Source organism: Oncorhynchus gorbuscha, linkage group LG16 (genome assembly GCF_021184085.1).
Source record: "Oncorhynchus gorbuscha isolate QuinsamMale2020 ecotype Even-year linkage group LG16, OgorEven_v1.0, whole genome shotgun sequence".
NCBI lineage: Eukaryota > Metazoa > Chordata > Actinopteri > Salmoniformes > Salmonidae > Oncorhynchus > Oncorhynchus gorbuscha.
The window spans coordinates 2,446,756-2,467,045 of NC_060188.1; the positions used below are offsets into that span (position 1 = coordinate 2,446,756).

The 20,290-nt window shown below is 43.0% G+C and overlaps 2 protein-coding genes across 2 annotated transcripts in view; one reads left to right on the forward strand and one right to left on the reverse strand.

Moving 5' to 3' along the window:
* Positions 1 to 1,726: 1,726 nt before the first annotated feature.
* On the forward strand, positions 1,727 to 7,782 carry pam16 (presequence translocase associated motor 16). The gene is made up of 5 exons (XM_046307263.1): positions 1,727 to 1,881; positions 3,443 to 3,527; positions 4,323 to 4,459; positions 6,296 to 6,361; positions 7,611 to 7,782. The coding sequence occupies exons 1-5, from the start codon at positions 1,879 to 1,881 to the stop codon at positions 7,713 to 7,715; spliced, it is 396 nt and encodes a 131-aa protein (XP_046163219.1). The 5' UTR covers positions 1,727 to 1,878; the 3' UTR covers positions 7,716 to 7,782.
* A 12,096-nt stretch (positions 7,783 to 19,878) lies between these two features.
* The window catches only part of glis2b (GLIS family zinc finger 2b), a 6,666-nt gene continuing 6,254 nt past the window's right edge, over positions 19,879 to 20,290 (reverse strand). The window contains 1 exon segment of the mRNA XM_046304113.1: positions 19,879 to 19,902. Coding sequence (XP_046160069.1) covers positions 19,879 to 19,902 — 24 coding nt within the window.

Here is a 20,290-nt window from a genome sequence, read left to right on the forward strand (position 1 = left end):
TCTTTGTCTTTCAATGTGTTGCTTAAAACAAAAGTATGTTTAAAGGGGGAAATGTTTGTTAATCTCAAAGAAAAAGGGGTAAACTAGTAAATGTACTTATGTCATGATGTTGCCAGGAGATTCCGACTCGACCTGTAGTGGTGTTTCCCTATAAACTGCCTCTGGCACAGGAGAGAGCTGTCTGTCACACGTCCACAAGAATCAGCTTTCCAAACATTACTCTTTTGGGGTGAAGTTCCATTTATTCCACAAGAATCAGCTTTCCAAACATTACTCTTTTGGGGTGAAGTACCATTTATTCCACAAGAATCAGCTTTCCAAACATTACTCTTTTGGGGTGAAGTTCCATTTATTCCACAAGAATCAGCTTTCCAAACATTACTCTTTTGGGGGGAAGTTCCATTTATTCCACAAGAATCAGCTTTCCAAACATTACTCTTTTGGGGTGAAGTTCCATTTATTCCACAAGAATCAGCTTTCCAAACATTACTCTTTTGGGGTGAAGTACCATTTATTCCACAAGAATCAGCTTTCCAAACATTACTCTTTTGGGGTGAAGTTCCATTTATTCCACAAGAATCAGCTTTCCAAACATTACTCTTTTGGGGTGAATTTCCATTTATTCCATATATAAATGGCTCCAAAACACATATTCCTATAGAAGAGGGTACAGAGAGATGGACTCTATAAGCTGTATCTGTGATACGGTAATTACTGTATGTGCTCTCTTCTCACCTGATAAACCTTCCTGATCACCTGTGTTTATTATATACACACATGACCAGTGACCCATGACCCCAACATATAGTGCCCTCTAGTGTACAAAACAAGTAAAAATGACCCTCGACAGATACCAGATACACAACTCATAAACAGGCCAAAATGGCTCCTACACTACCATTACGCTTGTTTACACTGAGCTGCACTGGGGTCAGAGAGCATGACTGTAGATCAAGACACTGCAGAGCCGACGTGAGATATGGCTTGGGAAAAGTACCTCAATCCAGGATTGAGAAATGTGTTGTTCTCCCATTATCCCAACTGTTACACCGGGAAGATTGAACAACTGTAGTTTTTCCGAAAGCTGCCCTTTTCATCTTCATGCTAATGGCACTAGAACTTGTGTTGAACAACATCATCCCTTGTGGGGAATGGCTTAGTATGGCAAACTTTCCCCCAACTATGGATGCTTGTTTGAGGTACAGTAATTCATTGGTAATCCATATCATTGTTGTCAAGGATGCATTAACAAAGTCAGTAAACAGCCACACACAAGAACATGGTTGTCGTTGAATTGTTTATTTCTTTGTTCGAGCTCTTCTTTGTTCGAGTTTATTTCTTTGTTCGACGGTTACAACAGAGCCTGGGCGCGAACCCAGGGACTCTGATGGCACAGCTGGCGCTGCAGTACAGCGCCCTTAACCACTGCGCCACCCGGGAGACCTTTCAAAGCACTTTCTACCCAGCTTGAGGATAAAAAGGGCAGCTTTCCGGAAAAATTAGCAGTCATTCAATCTTTCCGGTGCAACAATGGGACAATTCGTAGTACAATGTATTCCTCATCCCTGGATTGAGGTCATGCTGTCCGACCCTAGTGCAGCTAGCTGTTAGCACACAAGTCTGGTCTGCTGGCAAGACGTGATGATGAAGGCTGTGCAATGAAAATTGGTGCAATTTAAACAGCCATCCACTAGAGAGCAGTATTTTTATACAGAGAGAGCACCGGTTTGTGGATCTTCACCAAACTCGAATATCTTTGTTCCGAGTTTGGCCCTTGAATTTTGAACCTACTGCGACCTTGATGGGTGTACATGTGAAAACGCCGTGCTCCTCCACGGTCTTATTGTGTACTGTACTGTAAATAATCGGATAAACGCAATGGTGAGATATTTTTGTATTTTGAAACGCTATGAATAGCTGTGTCGTGATTAGGGAAACTGTGAAGGAGAAACGCTGCTTGCTTCTCTTGCTATAGCCCGCACACCTTGCCAATCTTGGCTATCTAATTTAGCTTATGCAACCGTAATGTATCCTTGATATGTCTTCTATCTTTGTAGCTAACGTTAGGTAGCTGGCTCATATTGTTGCTTTAATAAGCGAGCTAACTACACACATATAAACGCAAAATATAAAGTGTTGTTGGTCCCATGTTTCATGAGATGATCTAATAGATCCCAGAAATATTCCATATGAACAGAAAGCTTATTTCTCAATGCTGTGTGCAAATGTTTTGCTACCCGGTCAGTGAGCATTTATCCTTTGCCAAGATAATCCATCCACCTGACTGGTGTTGCATATCAAGAAGCTGTTTAAACAGCATGGTCAATATATATAGGTGCACCTTGTGCCGGGGAGAATAAATGGCCACTCTAAAATGTACAGTTTTGTCACACAACGCAATGCCACAGATGTCTGAAGGTTTGAGGAGACGTGCATTTGTCATGCTGACTGCAGGAATGTCCACCAGAGCTGTTGCCAGATAATTGAGTGTTCATTTCTCTACCATAAGCTGCCTCCGTCTTTTTAGAGAATTTGGCAGTACGTCCAACCGGCCTCCCAACCGCAGAACGCGTGTATGGCATTGTGTGGGCGAGCGGTTTGCTGAGTGCCTCATGGTGACGGTGGGGTTATGGTATGGGCAGACATAAGCTACAGACAACGAATACTATTGAATTTTATTGATGGCAATTTAAATGCCCCTAGATATCGTGACAAAATCCTGATGCACATTGTCGTGTCATTCACCTCGTGTTTTAGCATGACAATGCACGGCCCCTTGTCGCAAGGATCTGGAAGCTGAAACTGTGCCAGTTCTTCCATGGCCTGCATACTCACCAGACGTGTCACCCATTGAGCATGTTTGGGATGCTCTGGCTCGACATGTACGACAGCGTGTTCCAGTCCCAGACAATACCCAGAAACTTGCACTGCATAAGGCAAATGGTGGTCACATCAGATACTGACTGGTTTTCTGATCCACGCCCCTACCATTTTTTAAAGGTATCTGTGATAGATTAGGGCCTAATGAATTTATTTCAATTGACTGATATCCTTAAATGAATTGTAACTGAGTAAAATTGTAGAAACGATTGCATGTTATGTGTTTGTTCAGGGTAGTTAATGATGCTCTCATCAGCACTGCGCATACAGCACAGTCACTGTGTGCTTCAGACCTGCTCTACCTTTGCCCGCTCTGTCTGATCTAATACTTCTGTAACAGTATGACCATGGCTGGTTCACAATGTTGCCTGTCAACACAATGTTCCTGAAACTAATCAGGTCTAATGCTCTCTGGGGGAGAAGTGGTTTTGGTTTATATTGCGGTCGCCATTCATTCATTATGAGCTGTAATCTGTGGCGAGACTAGGCCGCCTTGAGCCAAACCAGACTGTTGCTTTCTGTTGACGTAAAGTGGAACTAACAATCTCTCGTCTTTGTGTAGGCAAAATATCTTGCGCAGATCATTGTCATGGGGGCGCAGGTAGTAGGACGGGCGTTTGCACGTGCATTGCGGCAAGAATATGCAGGTATGTTCCAACTCAACGATGCTTTTGTATGGTATTTCAATGTCAAATGGACTGTGAAAACGTCTCATTTAGGGCAATTAAATCTGTCTTTCTGTCTCTGATAGAGAAACAAACTGTTGCATTAATGTTCCTTACCTGAGAAGGTGACCAACCTGGTCTCTTCTGTCTCTCTACCTGTCTCTGAGAGAGAAACAAACTGTTGCATTAATGTTCCTTACCTGAGAAGGTGACCAACCTGGTCTCTTCTGTCTCTGAGAGAGAAACAAACTGTTGCATTAATGTTCCTTACCTGAGAAGGTGACCAACCTGGTCTCTTCTGTCCCTCTACCTGTCTCTGATAGAGAAACAAACTGTTGCATTAATGTTCCTTACCTGAGAAGGTGACCAACCTGGTCTCTTCTGTCTCTGAGAGAGAAACAAACTGTTGTATTAATGTTCCTTACCTGAGAAGGTGACCAACCTGGTCTCTTCTGTCTCTGAGAGAGAAACAAACTGTTGTATTAATGTTCCTTACCTGAGAAGGTGACCAACCTGGTCTCTTCTGTCTCTGAGAGGGAAACAAACTGTTGTATTAATGTTCCTTACCTGAGAAGGTGACCAACCTGGTCTCTTCTGTCTCTCTACCTGTCTCTTGATAGAGAAACAAACTGTTGTATTAATGTTCCTTACCTGAGAAGGTGACCAACCCGGTCTCTTCTGTCTCTCTACCTGTCTCTGATAGAGAAACAAACTGTTGTATTAATGTTCCTTACCTGAGAAGGTGACCAACCTGGTCTCTTCTGTCTCTGTCTGCAGCCAGTCAAGCTGCAGCGGAGGCCAGGGGGCGTGCCGGACAGCAGTCAGCAGCAGCCTCTAGTCTCACTGGGATGACCTTACAGGAGGCCCAGCAGATCCTTAATATCGCCACGCTCACCCCTGAGGAGCTCCAGAAGGTACACACACTTTAAAGTACATTGAAGGCAACACCCAGAGAACACAGGCCCTGTCCCTGCCTCTCCCCTTCCCCTAGGAACTTCACAGCACACAGATGATTGGATGGGTATTAACAATGTACCGGTACCTCCATCTTGTCCCCTAACAGGTTAGGAGGAGATGTTGCATGTCGTCCATCTTGTCCCCTAACAGGTTAGGAGGAGATGTTGCATGTCGTCCATCTTGTCCCCTAACAGGTTAGGAGGAGATGTTTCATGTCGTCCATCTTGTCCCCTAACAGGTTAGGAGGAGATGTTGCATGTCGTCCATCTTGTCCCCTAACAGGTTAGGAGGAGATGTTGCATGTCGTCCATCTTGTCCCCTAACAGGTTAGGAGGAGATGTTTCATGTCGTCCATCTTGTCCCCTAACAGGTTAGGAGGAGATGTTGCATGTCGTCCATCTTGTCCCCTAACAGGTTAGGAGGAGATGTTGCATGTCGTCCATCTTGTCCCCTAACAGGTTAAGATGTTGCATGTTAGGAGGAGACATCTTGTCCCCTAACAGGTTAGGAGGAGATGTTGCATGTCGTCCATCTTGTCCCCTAACAGGTTAGGAGGAGATGTTGCATGTCGTCCATCTTGTCCCCTAACAGGTTAGGAGAGGAGATTGTCCCATCTTGTCCCCTAACAGGTTAGGAGGAGATGTTGCATGTCGTCCATCTTGTCCCCTAACAGGTTAGGAGGAGATGTTGCATGTCGTCCATCTTGTCCCCTAACAGGTTAGGAGGAGATGTTGCATGTCGTCCATCTTGTCCCCTAACAGGTTAGGAGGAGATGTTGTCCCCTAACCGGTTAGGGGAGAGATGTTTCATGTCGTCCATCTTGTCCCCTAACAGGTTAGGAGGAGATGTTGCATGTCGTCCATCTTGTCCCCTAACAGGTTAGGAGGAGATGTTGCATGTCGTCCATCTTGTCCCCTAACAGGTTAGGAGGAGATGTTGCATGTCGTCCATCTTGTCCCCTAACCGGTTAGGAGGAGATGTTGCATGTCGTCCATCTTGTCCCTAACAGGTTAGGAGGAGATGTTGCATGTCCATCTTGTCCCCTAACAGGTTAGGAGGAGATGTTGCATGTCGTCCATCTTGTCCCCTAACAGGTTAGGAGGAGATGTTGCATGTCGTCCATCTTGTCCCTAACAGGTTAGGTTAGGAGGAGATGTTGCATGTCGTCCATCTTGTCCCCTTAGGAGGAGATGTTGCATGTCGTCCATCTTGTCCCCTAACCGGTTAGGAGGAGATGTTGCATGTCGTCCATCTTGTCCCCTAACAGGTTAGGAGGAGATGTTGCATGTCGTCCATCTTGTCCCCTAACAGGTTAGGAGGAGATGTTGCATGTCGTCCATCTTGTCCATCTTGTCCCCCCCTAACAGGTTAGGAGGAGATGTTTCATGTCGTCCATCTTGTCCCCTAACAGGTTAGGAGGAGATGTTGCATGTCGTCCATCTTGTCCCCTAACAGGTTAGGAGGAGATGTTGCATGTCGTCCATCTTGTCCCCTAACAGGTTAGGAGGAGATGTTGCATGTCGTCCATCTTGTCCCCTAACAGGTTAGGAGGAGATGTTGCATGTCGTTAATCCCTGTCCAGTCATATTTACACAAGTGTATATGGGCTCGGGCGCAGGCTAGAGAGTTTTCTGGACAGGGTCACACTCACAAATTTAGAAGACAGGAAGTTCCTTCGTGTGGCCTACATACAAGACAGACAAGTGTGTGTATATGGAGGTAAATGTATTTCCATATTAGGCCTTTGGTGGGGCCAACCTGTTCATAACTGACCTGCTGTACTTTGTCAACAGAACTATGAACACCTTTTTAAAGTCAATGACAAGGAGGTGGGCGGATCTTTCTATCTACAGTCCAAGGTGAGGTTCAATTTCCAGTATCGAGCCATCTCTGTGCGAGTCCGTGCTTATTAGTGCCAGAGAGGCTTGAAACCATGTGACTCAACAAGCAATTGCTTCCTTGTAACCATGGAGACTCAGACCACCTCCTTGAGGTATTCATAGGGCGTAATGGCAAGTTGAGTCTCTTGGGTTTCATACCTCTTTGGTGCTTGTACAGAGCCTTGCACAGAGCTGTCCTGATGATCATTAAATTAGGCTGGTGATGGGGCACATTCTTAGACCTGTAGTCACTATCATGATCTTGCCTTATATTAGGACTAGAGGTCGACTGATTATGATTTTTCAACGCTGATACCCATTATTGGAGGACCAAAAAAGACGTTACAGATTAATATTTGTAATAATGACAATTACAACAATACTGAATGAACACTTATTTTAACTTGATATAATACATCAATAAAATCAATTTGGCCTCAAATAAATAATGAAACATGTTCAATTTGGTTTGAAAAATGCAAAAAAAAAGTGTTGGAGAAGAACGTAAAAGTGTAATATGTGCTATTTAAGAAAGCTAATGTTTAAGTTCCTTGCTCAGAACATATGAAAGCTGGTGGTTCCTTTTAACATGAGTCTTCAATATTCCCAGGTAAGAAGTTTTAGATTGTAGTTATTATAGGACTATTTCTCTCTATACCATTTGTATTTCTTATGCATTTGACTATTGGATGTTCTGATAGGCACTTTAGTATTGCCAGTGTAACAGTATAGCTTCCGTCCCTCTCCTCGCTCCTACCTGGGCTCAAACCAAGAACACATCGACAACAGCCACCCTCGAAGCAGCATTACCCATGCAGAGCAAGGGGAACAACTACTCCAAGTCTCAGAGAGAGTGACGTTTGAAACGCTATTAGCGCGCACCCCGCTAACCAGCTAGCCATTTCACATCGGTTACACCAGCCTCATCTCGAGAGTTGATAGGCTTGAAGTCATAAACAGTGCAATGCTTGATGCACAACGAAGAGCTGCTGGCAAAATGCACGAAAGTGCTGTTTGAATGAATGCTTACGAGCCTGCTCGTTCTGCCCCTGAACAAGGCAGTTAACCCACCGTTCCTAGGCTGTCATTGAAAATAAGAATGTGTTCTAAACTGACTTGCCTAGTGAAATAAAGGTGTAAAAAAACAACTTGTAATCGGCCGACCTCTAATTAGGACACCGTGTGTGTGTGTGTGTGTGTGTGTGTCCGTCCCTCTGTGTATTTGAAGGTGGTGAGAGCGAAGGAGCGTCTAGATGAGGAGCTCTCTATTCAGACACAGGACAGTCAACCCAAACCCCCACCAGAGCAGAAGCAACAGACTCCAGAAACATGAACCGCCCCCCTCCCTACCCCACCCACTGTAAATTATACCCTCAATAAAAGCCTTATCCTTTTCTCAACCCGTGTCTCTGTGTGTATGACTCTTTACGAGATCAGGGTCGTGTTCATTATGTGCCAAACGTAAGAAACCGGACTGAATCGGGGAGGTTCTATACCTGGAATTGGCCAATAAGAAACACTTATTTTCATTTTCCGCATTGTGCTCTAATGATCACAACCTGTGAATTAGACCTGGGTCACATCTATATCACAATGCTGCCTCTGTGTGGTTGGTCACAGCAGTGTAAGCCTCCATAATGGAAGAATTTAGCAGTTTCTGTTACTAGTAGAGCCATCCTGTGCCATTATCCAATACGTATATGATCGTCTGTGTTGACCTGTCATTCAGGGTTCCCCACCTGAGGAGTAGAGCCATCCTGTGCCATTATCCAATACGTATATGATCGTCTGTGTTGGCCTGTCATTCAGGGTTCCCCACCTGTTTTAATCACCACCTGTTTACATAGCAGTTTGCAAACAATGTCATATTTTTAATCATGTAGTTAATAAAGCCCCATACAAATAAGAGCCGTGTTCAAATACCCATAGTAACATGTATACTACATACTTAATGAGAATGAGTTCATTCTAGTATACTGTAAGTGTAATCAATGGTATTCTTTCAGTTGAGCGTACTAGCGCTTAGAATAGCGCTGTCTCCCGGAAGTTGATGCTGTTGCTATGCAACGTCTTGCTAGAATAAAAAGTATTTTTTTAGACATTTTACGACTTCGGGTGTGTTCGTAAATTCATGATAAAGTTGGGAGAGAACATGCAATTCTGGTGCAGCACATGCTACCTACACAGTTACATGTGTAGGCTAGCGAATTTAATTTAGAATTAAAAAATAAATAAATCCCAGAATGTTATTTCCTACTTCTTTCTCTCCTGTTGCTTCCTTCCTTGCTTTCAACAGTTAATTGAAATACGTTAAGTTGTCCGTATCTTTATCATTCTAATGACATGTTTGCATAATAGAGGACTAGAATTAGATGCAGACTGCTTTTAATTATCTTCACGAAGATTGAATGGTTATGGGTCTGAATAAATATCTGCTATAGACTTCCCCCATCACACGTTCATCTTCTTTCAAACTCCCCGTGAGTTCTATTGGCTGCTGTGTTTTAACATTCAGCAAAGAGCTTGCATCCCTCTTTGAGTAGTTTATTGGTATAAGAAATGCAACAACAACAAAAAGTCCAGCAAGCTATTCTAGTCTAGCTTTTCCTACATGAGACCAAGAGCTAAGCAGTGTTCTTTCAAAGTAGAGGCCAGCGGAACACAGGTGTGTGTGTTTAGCTCAAGAGACAGAGGCTATACATTTGAAGTTATGCATAACCCATCATTCATTACTTAAATATAACACAAATACTGCATTGAATGTACTACCTGAAAGAGGTAGGCTAGGACATCTATATCACCACCTATATTATCTATTTTGGATGCAATTTGAATGGAATTGAGAGACTGCAAGAGAGTGCTTGCGTGTGCACTGATTTAAAGCAACGATGTTCAAGTGATAGGCTGTTTTAAAACTCTGCAGCTACAATAAAAGATATATATCTTTACAACAAAACAAATTAGGTGACCCCAAAAGCCATTAGGTCTGTATATTACTGTATCATAGGCTATGCTGCAGCATGTAGTCCTCCCCTGTCACCAGAAAACAAGTGACCATGATGGGTCTACAGGGTGATAGGTCTACAGGGTGATGGGTCTACAGGGTGATAGGTCTACATGATGATAGGTCTACATGATGATAGGTCTACATGATGATAGGTCTACATGATGATAGGTCTACATGATGATAGCTCTACAGGAAGATAGGTCTACATGATGACAGCTCTACAGGATGATAGGTCTACAGGATGATAGGTCAACATGATGATAGGTCTCTACATGATGATAGGTCTACAGGATGATAGGTCTACATGATGACAGCTCTACAGGAAGATAGGTCTACATGATGACAGCTCTACAGGATGATAGGTCTACAGGATGATAGGTCTACAGGATGATAGGTCTACATGATGACAGCTCTACAGGAAGATAGGTCTACATGATGACAGCTCTACAGGATGATAGGTCTACAGGATGATAGGTCTACATGATGATAGCTCTACATGATGATAGCTCTACATGATGACAGCTCTACAGGAAGATAGGTCTACATGCATTGTGAACTTCCCTCCATAGTGAGGTGGGCTGCCTGTCTGAAGGCCGTAGAGAAGGCCAGAGAGAAGCCATGTTTAGACATTGCATATAATTTAACAGTTCCATTTCAGGTCATGCTGTTTATATAACTAATAAATAATTATCCCTGGAAAATGGAGTGGTTTTGGGTGGTAAATCTCGGTATCCGGGTTTTCGCCATTCAACCCTGGTTTTGACCCTCGCTTGTCTGGGAAATAATCCCTCATAAGTGAGTCCTTGCTGATGTTGTGATGTCATCCTAACGCAGGTCAATGTTGCCACTGATGTGTTCAAGGATCTGACATTGTCAAAGCCAACTGCGTCATTCCATGAATCAGAGGACTCTACAACTATCTGAGGGTGTGTCCCAATTCTCCAAACGTTCCCCATAATGGTGTAAGCATTGGCTTACATTGATCCACCACTGAGAATAGTGGCCAGCTTGACAAAGCCTAAAGAAATCAATTGACAAGTGCCTGAGCAGAACTCAACAAACAGAAGACGCTGTACCCAATAGGAGAGATGGAAGAGGAAGCCAGACACCCCACTCAGTGTTTTTGTATTTTATTTGATGGTTTAATGAAAGTCAATGAACTATTAGAGTGTTAACCAAAATGTGTCCTCAGGACCCCAAGAGCTGCATGTTTTTTTCTCTCCATAGCACTACACAGCTTATTCAAATAATACAAGCTTGATGATGTGTTGGTTATTTGAATCAGCTGTGTAGTGCTATGGGGGCAGGACCGAGTTTGGGAAACACTTGTTGACCAGACCTGTTGACCAGACCCAGTTGCTCTTGCATTGGTTTCTATGGGAGACACACCCAGTTAATTTGACTGGAAATGACCATGTAAAATGGTAAACGGCTTGAGTGAACTATCTTCATTTATCCACCATCTTTGCCCTTTAGCCAATCAACAGAGATTTTGGAGTACCCATAGTGATGGATAGAGGGTGCACTTGCCACAAGACCAGAGATTGTAGTACCTCATCAACCCACATCTGACATCTGCTGCTGATCCCAATGGCTGATTCTCTGTCATTCTGGAAGACACAGCAGTTCCTGTCTAACACTGAGCAGAATTGCTGCCTAGTTCAAGCATCCTTTTCAGTTGTGGAGCATCTCTTCAGCATTGGAGGGCATGTCATCAGAGGCAACAGCTGGTCACTTTTAAAAAGCCACTTATAAACTTGAGTTGTCATGGAATCATTTTGAACACTTAAAATATAGTTAAGATGTGATTTAAAAACTATATACGGTGTGGTGTGTGTGATGCAGCACTCCAGATGTAGTAACTGAAAAATGACAAATAAATTGTATCAAATGCGACTTTATTAAACATTTTCTTTCCATTGACATTATCGTAATAAAATTCCTCTAAAACAGAAGCACACAGCTATGTTGTACCAATGGGAGACACAGCTATGTTGTACCAATGGGATACACAGCTATGTTGTACCAATGGGAGACACAGCTATGTTGTACCAATGGGAGACACAGCATGTTGTACCAATGGGAGACACAGCTATGTTGTACCAATGGGAGACACAGCTATGTTGTACCAATGGAGACACAGCTATGTTGTACCAATGGGAGACACAGCTATGTTGTACCAATGGGAGACACAGCTATGTTGTACCAATGGGAGACTTTTACAACTCTAAAATGAAGCATGTTCAAGAACCTCGAGAACACGATCCCAGGAAAAATATATATTCATATATATATATATATATTTCATTTTTCATATACTTTTATATCTTCTATATTTTCACTTACAATAAAAGGCACTTGGAATATGTTTTAAAATACTGACATTTAAAATATCTCAAAAAATGTGCAAAAAAATAACTTGGATACAGGCCTCTGGTGGCCTTAGTCTTGAATTAACCCTTTGCACACTGCTGTGGCACCAGTCAATGAATGGCATCCCTTGTAAGGGGCACTAATATTGCTAGCTATCACAATTTAGTGCCCCAGATGTTCCTGTGTTCAGCACATACTGTGACTCTCGTTATAGCTTCATTATTCATTGGCGTCAATTAGCTTCTTGTTTTTTAACCCTTTCGGTAAAAGTACCGCTTCTTTTCAACTATGACAGATAGGGGTTCATTCTAAAAAAAAGAAAACATCAATCCAACATAAGAGTTATTGCTATTGATCCTCAAAACCAGCAAATTACAGAACCATATCAACCCACTGAGAATCAATTGACTTATACATTTGATATTTTCAACTGTTGGCAATTATTTATTATAATTGGCACATCCCCTATAATATAAAGACTCCTGGGGAAGACAAAAGTGCAGAACATTACATGACAGAACGTGCCCAAAGGGTTAATGATTCAAACAGCTTATTTTATATTGAAATATGTGGAACCTGGAATAGGATCCGTGTCAATTTCAGCTTTCTCCACCCAGCAGCCTAGGGAACCCTAGCCTGGTCCCAGATCCGTTTGTGCTGTCTAGCCAACTCCTATTGTCATTGTCATGAATTCGCCAGACTGAACAAACAGATCTGGGACCACGCTATAGAACACTCCTCTCTCTCTCTCTGGCTTCAATGAGCAAGAGAGACAGAGGGAGGAGAGAGAGAGATGAAGGGATGAAAGGACAGAGGGGATTGGACTGGGGAGACCAGTCAAGTCTGAGGATTCCACTGTTGCCAAGGAAACCTAGCCTACTTATTAACACCTGTTACCGGTGACATCATCTGACTCTGAAATCACACTGGAGGTTGGTCCACTGACATGGAGGTGGTTTGCTTCTACCATGCCTGCCTGGGGGAGATAGAAATATCTGGCCACAAAAGAGGAGGCTAGAGAGTGTGTCTATGTGTGGAACAGTCTCTGTGTGTGTGTGAGGCTAGAGAGCGTGTCCATGTGTAGAACAGTCTCCGTGTGTGTGTGTGTGTGTGACCACAGTGATTAAGAGTGGCCGAGGCAGAAATAGAAATGTGCAGTGAATCTGCACAGCACAAATCCTCCCTTGTCTTGTCAGAGACAGCACTGCAGCCTCCTGCACTGCAGCCTCCTGCACTGCAGCCTCCTGCACAACATGACTTATTTTAACCCTCTCCTTACAAACCCCAAACATATTTAGCCAGAGAGGATTATACTGGATATCTGGGTTTGTTTACTGTGTGTGTGAGTGCGCGAATGCATGTTTTAGTGTTTTTTTACTCTAACCCTCTGGTGAAAGGCTTTGTGGCGACCGCTGACCGGCTAGAGAGGGAGTGAGAGTGTTCAGCCTTTTGGCTTTAATTTATATACAAAAAACAGAGAGCAGACAGAGTTCAGTGACCTAGTTTCCCTGCTGGCTGGCAGCATCAGGCAGGGAGAGAGAGAGAGAAAACGGGGTGGGCACGGACTTCAGAGACGAGAGGCCCTGGTGAGGGTGGGATGGGCTCTCTCTGCCCTGTTCATTCATTTCTCCATTCACCCCCCTCCTCCTCTCCAGGCTACCCACCATTTTAGATGTTCATATTGTAATTCAGTTGATGTTGTCATGGGGATCCTTCCTCCCTAAACCTAGGTCTGGTAAACCCTTCGTCTAGCCTAGCCCTAGGTCTGTTAAACCCTTCGTCTAGCCTAGCCCTAGGTCTGTTAAACCCTTCATCTAACCTAGCCCTCGGTCTGGTAAACCCTTAGTCTAGCCTAGCCCTAGGTCTGTTAAACCCTTCATCTAGCCTAGCCCTAGGTCTGTTAAACCCTTCATCTAGCCTAGCCCTAGCTAGGTATGTTAAACCCTTCGTCTAGCCTAGCCCTAGGTCTGTTAAACTCCTTCATCTAACCTAGCCCTAGCTAGGTATGTTAAACCCTTCGTCTAGCCTAGCCCTAGGTCTGTTAAACCCTTCATCTAGCCTAGCCCTAGGTCTGTTAAACCCTTCATCTAGCCCTAGGTCTGTTAAACCCTTCATCTAGCCTAGCCCTAGCTAGGTATGTTAAACCCTTCGTCTAGCCTAGCCCTAGGTCTGTTAAACCCTTCATCTAACCTAGCCCTAGCTAGGTATGTTAAACCCTTCGTCTAGCCTAGCCCTAGGTCTGTTAAACCCTTCATCTAGCCTAGCCCTAGGTCTGTTAAACCCTTCATCTAGCCCTAGGTCTGTTAAACCCTTTCATCTAGCCTAGCCCTAGCTAGGTATGTTAAACCCTTCGTCTAGCCTAGCCCTAGGTCTGTTAAACCCTTCATCTAACCTAGACCTAGCTAGGTATGTTAAACCCTTCGTCTAGCCTAGCCCTAGGTCTGTTAAACCCTTCATCTAGCCTAGCCCTAGGTCTGTTAAACCCTTCATCTAGCCTAGCTCGAGGTCTGTTAAACCCTTCATCTAACCTAGCCCTAGGTCTGTTAAACCCTTTGTCTAGCCTAGCCCGAAGTCTGTTAAACCCTTCGTCTAGCCTAGCCCTAGGTCTGTTAAACCCTTCGTCTAGCCTAGCCCTAGGTCTGTTAAACCCTTCGTGTAGCCTAGCCCTAGGTCTGTTAAACCCTTCGTCTAGCCTAGCCCGAAGTCTGTTAAACCCTTCGTCTAGCCTAGCCCTAGGTCTGTTAAACCCTTTGTCTAGCCTAGCCCTAGGTATGTTAAACCCTTTGTGTAGCCTAGCCCTAGGTCTGTTAAACCCTTCGTCTAGCCTAGCCCTAGGTCTGTTAAACCCAATCCCTAACAGATGCCCTTTATGTTTGCATTCAGAAGTTCAGAACCCATCCTCTCCTCTGGATGGTGCTGTGTAAATTGGACACTGATTAATGTGTCCAGTCTGTGTAGCTATGGGCCTTTATACCACCACAACCACTCCATCTACTGGACCACATGGTCACTTTGACAGCACCATAAACATCATGTGTGGGTCTGGAGGTAAACCCTGTCAATAGATGGGCTCAGAGAGTGTGTGGGTCTGGAGGTAAACCCTGTCAATAGATGGGCTCAGAGAGAGTGTGGGTCTGGAGGTAAAAACCCTGTCAATAGATGGGCTCAGAGAGTGTGTGGGTCTGGAGGTAAACCCTGTCAATAGATGGGCTCAGAGAGTGTGGGTCTGGAGGTAAACCCTGTCAATAGATGGGCTCAGAGAGTGTGTGGGTCTGGAGGTAAACCCTGTCAATAGATGGGCTCAGAGAGTGTGTGGGTCTGGAGGTAAACCCTGTCAATAGATGGGCTCAGAGAGTGTGTGGGTCTGGAGGTAAACCCTGTAAATAGATGGGCTCAGAGAGTGTGTGGGTCTGGAGGTAAACCCTGTCAATAGATGGACTCAGAGAGAGTGTGGGTCTGGAGGTAAACCCTGTCAATAGATGGACTCAGAGAGTGTGGGTCTGGAGGTAAACCCTGTCAATAGATGGACTCAGAGAGTGTTTGGGTCTGGAGGTAAACCCTGCCAATAGATGGACTCAGAGAGTGTGTGGGTCTGGAGGTAAACCCTGCCAATAGATGGACTCAGAGAGTGTGTACTCTCTACATAGTGAGGATCTGTACAGGGCCTCTTCTATAACGGTGTGATTGTCAGTAAGGATTATTATCATAAATTGGCCATCCCCTGACCCCACTCACCTGGGTCGTGTTCATTAGGCACCAAACGGAAGGAAAACTAAGGGACAATCTATGCTCAGAAACCCTACTTTTCCATTGCAAAACATGTTTTTATGTTTTCTGTTGCATGTCCTAATGAACACAACCCTGTTCAGGACAGGAAGGACCATCATCCCTACAGCCCCTCCATATCCCAGGCCAGCCCAGGGAGAAAAGCTGACTTACAGAGCAGCCATCACAAGAAATATAAAACAAAACGTCAACATCACAAAATGTCTCGTCTGAACATCAATGATAACAGAACAAACAAATGACTAACAAAAACTACCATAACTGTAATTATTCTCAAAACGATGGACATACCGTATGGAAAATAAAGTATGGACATACCGTATGGAATATAAAGTATGGACATACTGTATGGAAAATAAAGTATGGACATACTGTATGGAATATAAAGTATGGACATACCGTATGGAAAATAAAGTATGGACATACCGTATGGAATATAAAGTATGGACATACCGTATGGAAAATAAAGTATGGACATACCGTATGGAATATAAAGTATGGACATACCGTATGGAAAATAAAGTATGGACATACCGTATGGAATATAAAGTATGGACATACCGTATGGAAAATAAAGTATGGACATACCGTATGGAAAAAAGTATGGACATACCGTATGGAATATAAAGTATGGACATACCGTATGGAAAATAAAGTATGGACATACCGTATGGAATATAAAGTATGGACATACCGTATGGAAAATAAAGTATGGACATACCGTTATGGAATATAAAGTATGGACATACCGTATGGAATATAAAGTATGGACATACCGTATGGACATACTGTATGGAAATAAAGTATGGACATACCCGTATGGACATACCGTATGGAAAATAAAGTATGGACATACTGTATGGAATATAAAGTATGGACATACCGTATGGACATACTGTATGGAAAATAAAGTATGGACATACCGTATGGACATACCGTATGGAAAATAAAGTATGGACATACCGTATGGAAAATAAAGTATGGACATACCGTATGGAATATAAAGTATGGACATACCGTATGGAAAATAAAGTATGGACATACCGTATGGAATATAAAGTATGGACATACCGTATGGACATACTGTATGGAAAATAAAGTATGGACATACCGTATGGAATATAAAGTATGGACATACCGTATGGAATATAAAGTATGGACATACCGTATGGAAAATAAAGTATGGACATACCGTATGGAAAATAAAGTATGGACATACCGATGGAAAATAAAGTATGGACATACCGTATGGAAAATAAAGTATGGACATACCGTATGGAAAATAAAGTATGGACATACCGTATGGAAAATAAAGTATGGACATACCGTATGGAAAAATAAAGTATGGACATACCGTATGGAATATAAAAGTATGGACATACCGTATGGAAAATAAGTATGGACATACCGTATGGACATACTGTATGGAAAATAAAGTATGGACATACCGTATGGACAATAAAGTATGGACATACCGTATGGAATATAAAGTATGGACATACCGTATGGAATATAAAGTATGGACATACCGTATGGAATATAAAGTATGGACATACCGTATGGAAAATAAAGTATGGACATACCGTATGGACATACCGTATGGAATATAAAGTATGGACATACCGTATGGACATACTGTATGGAATATAAAGTATGGACATACCGTATGGAAAATAAAGTATGGACATACCGTATGGAAAATAAAGTATGGACATACCGTATGGAAAATAAAGTATGGACATACCGTATGGAAAATAAAGTATGGGCATACCGTATGGAAAATAAAGTATGGACATACCGTATGGAAAATAAAGTATGGACATACCGTATGGAATATAAAGTATGGACATACCGTATGGAAAATAAAGTATGGACATACCGTATGGACATACCGTATGGAAAATAAAGTATGGACATACCGTATGGAAAATAAAGTATGGACATACCGTATGGAATATAAAGTATGGACATACCGTATGGAATATAAAGTATGGACATACCGTATGGAATATAAAGTATGGACATACCGTATGGACATACTGTATGGAATATAAAGTATGGACATACCGTATGGAATATAAAGTATGGACATACCGTATGGACATACTGTATGGAATATAAAAGTATGGACATACCGTATGGAATATAAAGTATGGACATACCGTATGGACATACTGTATGGAATATAAAGTATATGGACATACCGTATGGAATATAAAGTATGGACATACCGTATGGACATACTGTATGGAATATAAAGTATGGACATACCGTATGGAATATAAAGTATGGACATACCGTATGGACATACTGTATGGAATATAAAGTATGGACATACCGTATGGACATACTGTATGGAATATAAAGTATGGACATACCGTATGGAATATAAAGTATGGACATACCGTATGGACATACTGTATGGAATATAAAGTATGGACATACCGTATGGAAAATAAAAAGTATGGACATACCGTATGGAAGATAAAGTATGGACATACCGTATGGAAAATAAAGTATGGACATACCGTCATGGAAAATGGAAATGTAAGACCTTTAAAGAAAGATGGAGAGAGAGTGAGTAGAGGGGGAGGGGTATTTGGCTCTTCAGGGGAATGTTTCTTGTGTTGAGATGCTCCTCTCACCTGTCCTCTTCTCCTCTCACCTCCCCTCCTATACCCACATAACATGGTTCACTCAACATTCTACCATCCATCATATCTCTGCGACTCCAGCTTATGGAAGGACCCCAGAGTCCACAGAGAAAGGTGGCTTTCAAGCCTGAGCGTAAATGAAGGAAAACCAAGATAGTGAAGATGGAAAGAGAAAGACAGAATGTTTCCAGAGAGCCACAAGTACAAGTTGGCAGTTCCATGTTTTGTAAAACGTAACAAAGACACTGGTTTTGTACGGTATAAGTGCATGTTGAATGCATCAATCCAACCATACGGATTCTAACATCAGTCAATTGTTCTAAAGTCTGTGAATGAACACACTTTTGGAAAAGTGAAGAGTCAGTTTGTAGTAATGGCTGTGTCCTGTGACCAGCCCAGCTGTACGTAGCAGTAAAGCCTGATTCACACCGTAGGACCAAACCATGTCTTACTGTAGCAGCCTGGCCTGGTTACGCCATGATGCTGAACCATGCTAAACAGAACACTGTGAAAAGAAGATCCCAGCCAGCACGGTACGGTTTGAGTCAGCCCTATAGTGTCAATCAGCCTGTGTCACACACCCTGTGGTTCAGGATACACAGCTCCCAGTCTACCCTCAAGGATGGATCTTTTTTGGCACAATGTGGACTGTTGAACTCGGGACAAAGCAACCAACAGCCAACTCCACAAGGACTCAGGACTCTTCACTGGACAGCCACCTGTTTTACACAGTTGCTTTTAATGAAAGGTCATTTCAACACTGTTCCACAACACAGTGTGTTACTTCAGCAGTGATGGACCTTTCATACCCAGTACTTAACTCACTGTGTCATTTAGAAGTAGAGTTGTTGTGACAATAATAGATTGGACTGGGAGGCTGACTGACCGGATAATTCACCTGTCCACCAGGGGTTACATAACAACACCTGTGCCATAGACGTTACCGTGATGGAAGAAGAAGAAGAAGAAGAATATTGGTCATTTGCTGGGTGATATAACACCGTTTTGTCTGCCTTCTAAGACTTGAGTTGCTCTGCGTCCTTACACAAGCCCCCAGTGTGCAACAAGCCCGTGACATGTCATTGTGGAAAGGGCTGGTCCACGATGGTCACCTCCCGAATCGGGAAAGATTGTCAAAAATAGTCATCAAAGTGCTCCGTTAGTTTCGGTCATGTTTGAGGAGAGTTTTTGAGAGGTTAGCAGTAGTTGTGAGGTTTACATCACTATCGCCTGGAGTTGATGTTCTGACTAAAAAGGGGGTTGTGTAAGCTCCTTGGTGGGATGTCATTCTGATTGACATCCAATAGCACCTCCTACTATTTAAAGTAAGGAGATGCAGTCAATTAATCCGTAATCCTTCTAAATCAGTTTGACTTCACTTCCGATAAAACAGGAAGTTTGTCCAATTGTGTTCACAGCACTTTGTAGGAAGTAGTTTGTGTAACCTTTAAAGCAGTGGAATGGGGACGTACTGTGTGTTGCTAACGTACTGTGTGTTGCTAACGTACTGTGTGTTGCTAGCATTACTGTGTTGCTAACGTACTGTGTGTTGCTAACGTACTGTGTGTTGCTAACGTACTGTGTGTTGCTAGCCTAGCAGTGAGCGCCTCCTACTGTTTCATTTGTGTGTCTACCTCACTGCTCGGCCACAGAGCACACTGTCAACATGAACATCATCAATACATACACATGAGATGGAGCTTGAGGAAGGACACAGAGCATTAGAAGGCTGTCATCAATACATACACATGAGATGGAGCTTGAGGAAGGACACAGAGCATTAGAAGACTGTCCTTTCCATGGAGCAAGTCCAGAAACAAAGGGAACGCCAGAGACAGAGAATGTGGGGAAGAGGTGAGGAGGGCCGCTGTTGCATTTTCTTTCAAGCCTTATTAAATAATACAAAACGACACATGATTGAAATGTATTTCTGAGTTGTTGATGGTCCCAAGATGTGCTGGATAAATGTAAAGATAGCAGTGCCAGATACCTCAGTTTTTTTTGTCCGAGACAATTTTACAAACTGAGGTGTGGACTTTGTTGTTAAGTTTAAGTTGCTGAAAGTGGACTTTCTTTCTTTTCACGTCA

What these genes read in the sequence shown, in the direction of transcription:
- pam16 (XM_046307263.1), top strand. An exon ending in CCCCTGAGGAGCTCCAGAAG is followed by an intron (nt 4,460 to 6,295) that starts GTACACACACTT and finishes CTTTGTCAACAG; the next exon opens with AACTATGAACACCTTTTTAA. An exon ending in CTTTCTATCTACAGTCCAAG is followed by an intron (nt 6,362 to 7,610) that starts GTGAGGTTCAAT and finishes GTGTATTTGAAG; the next exon opens with GTGGTGAGAGCGAAGGAGCG.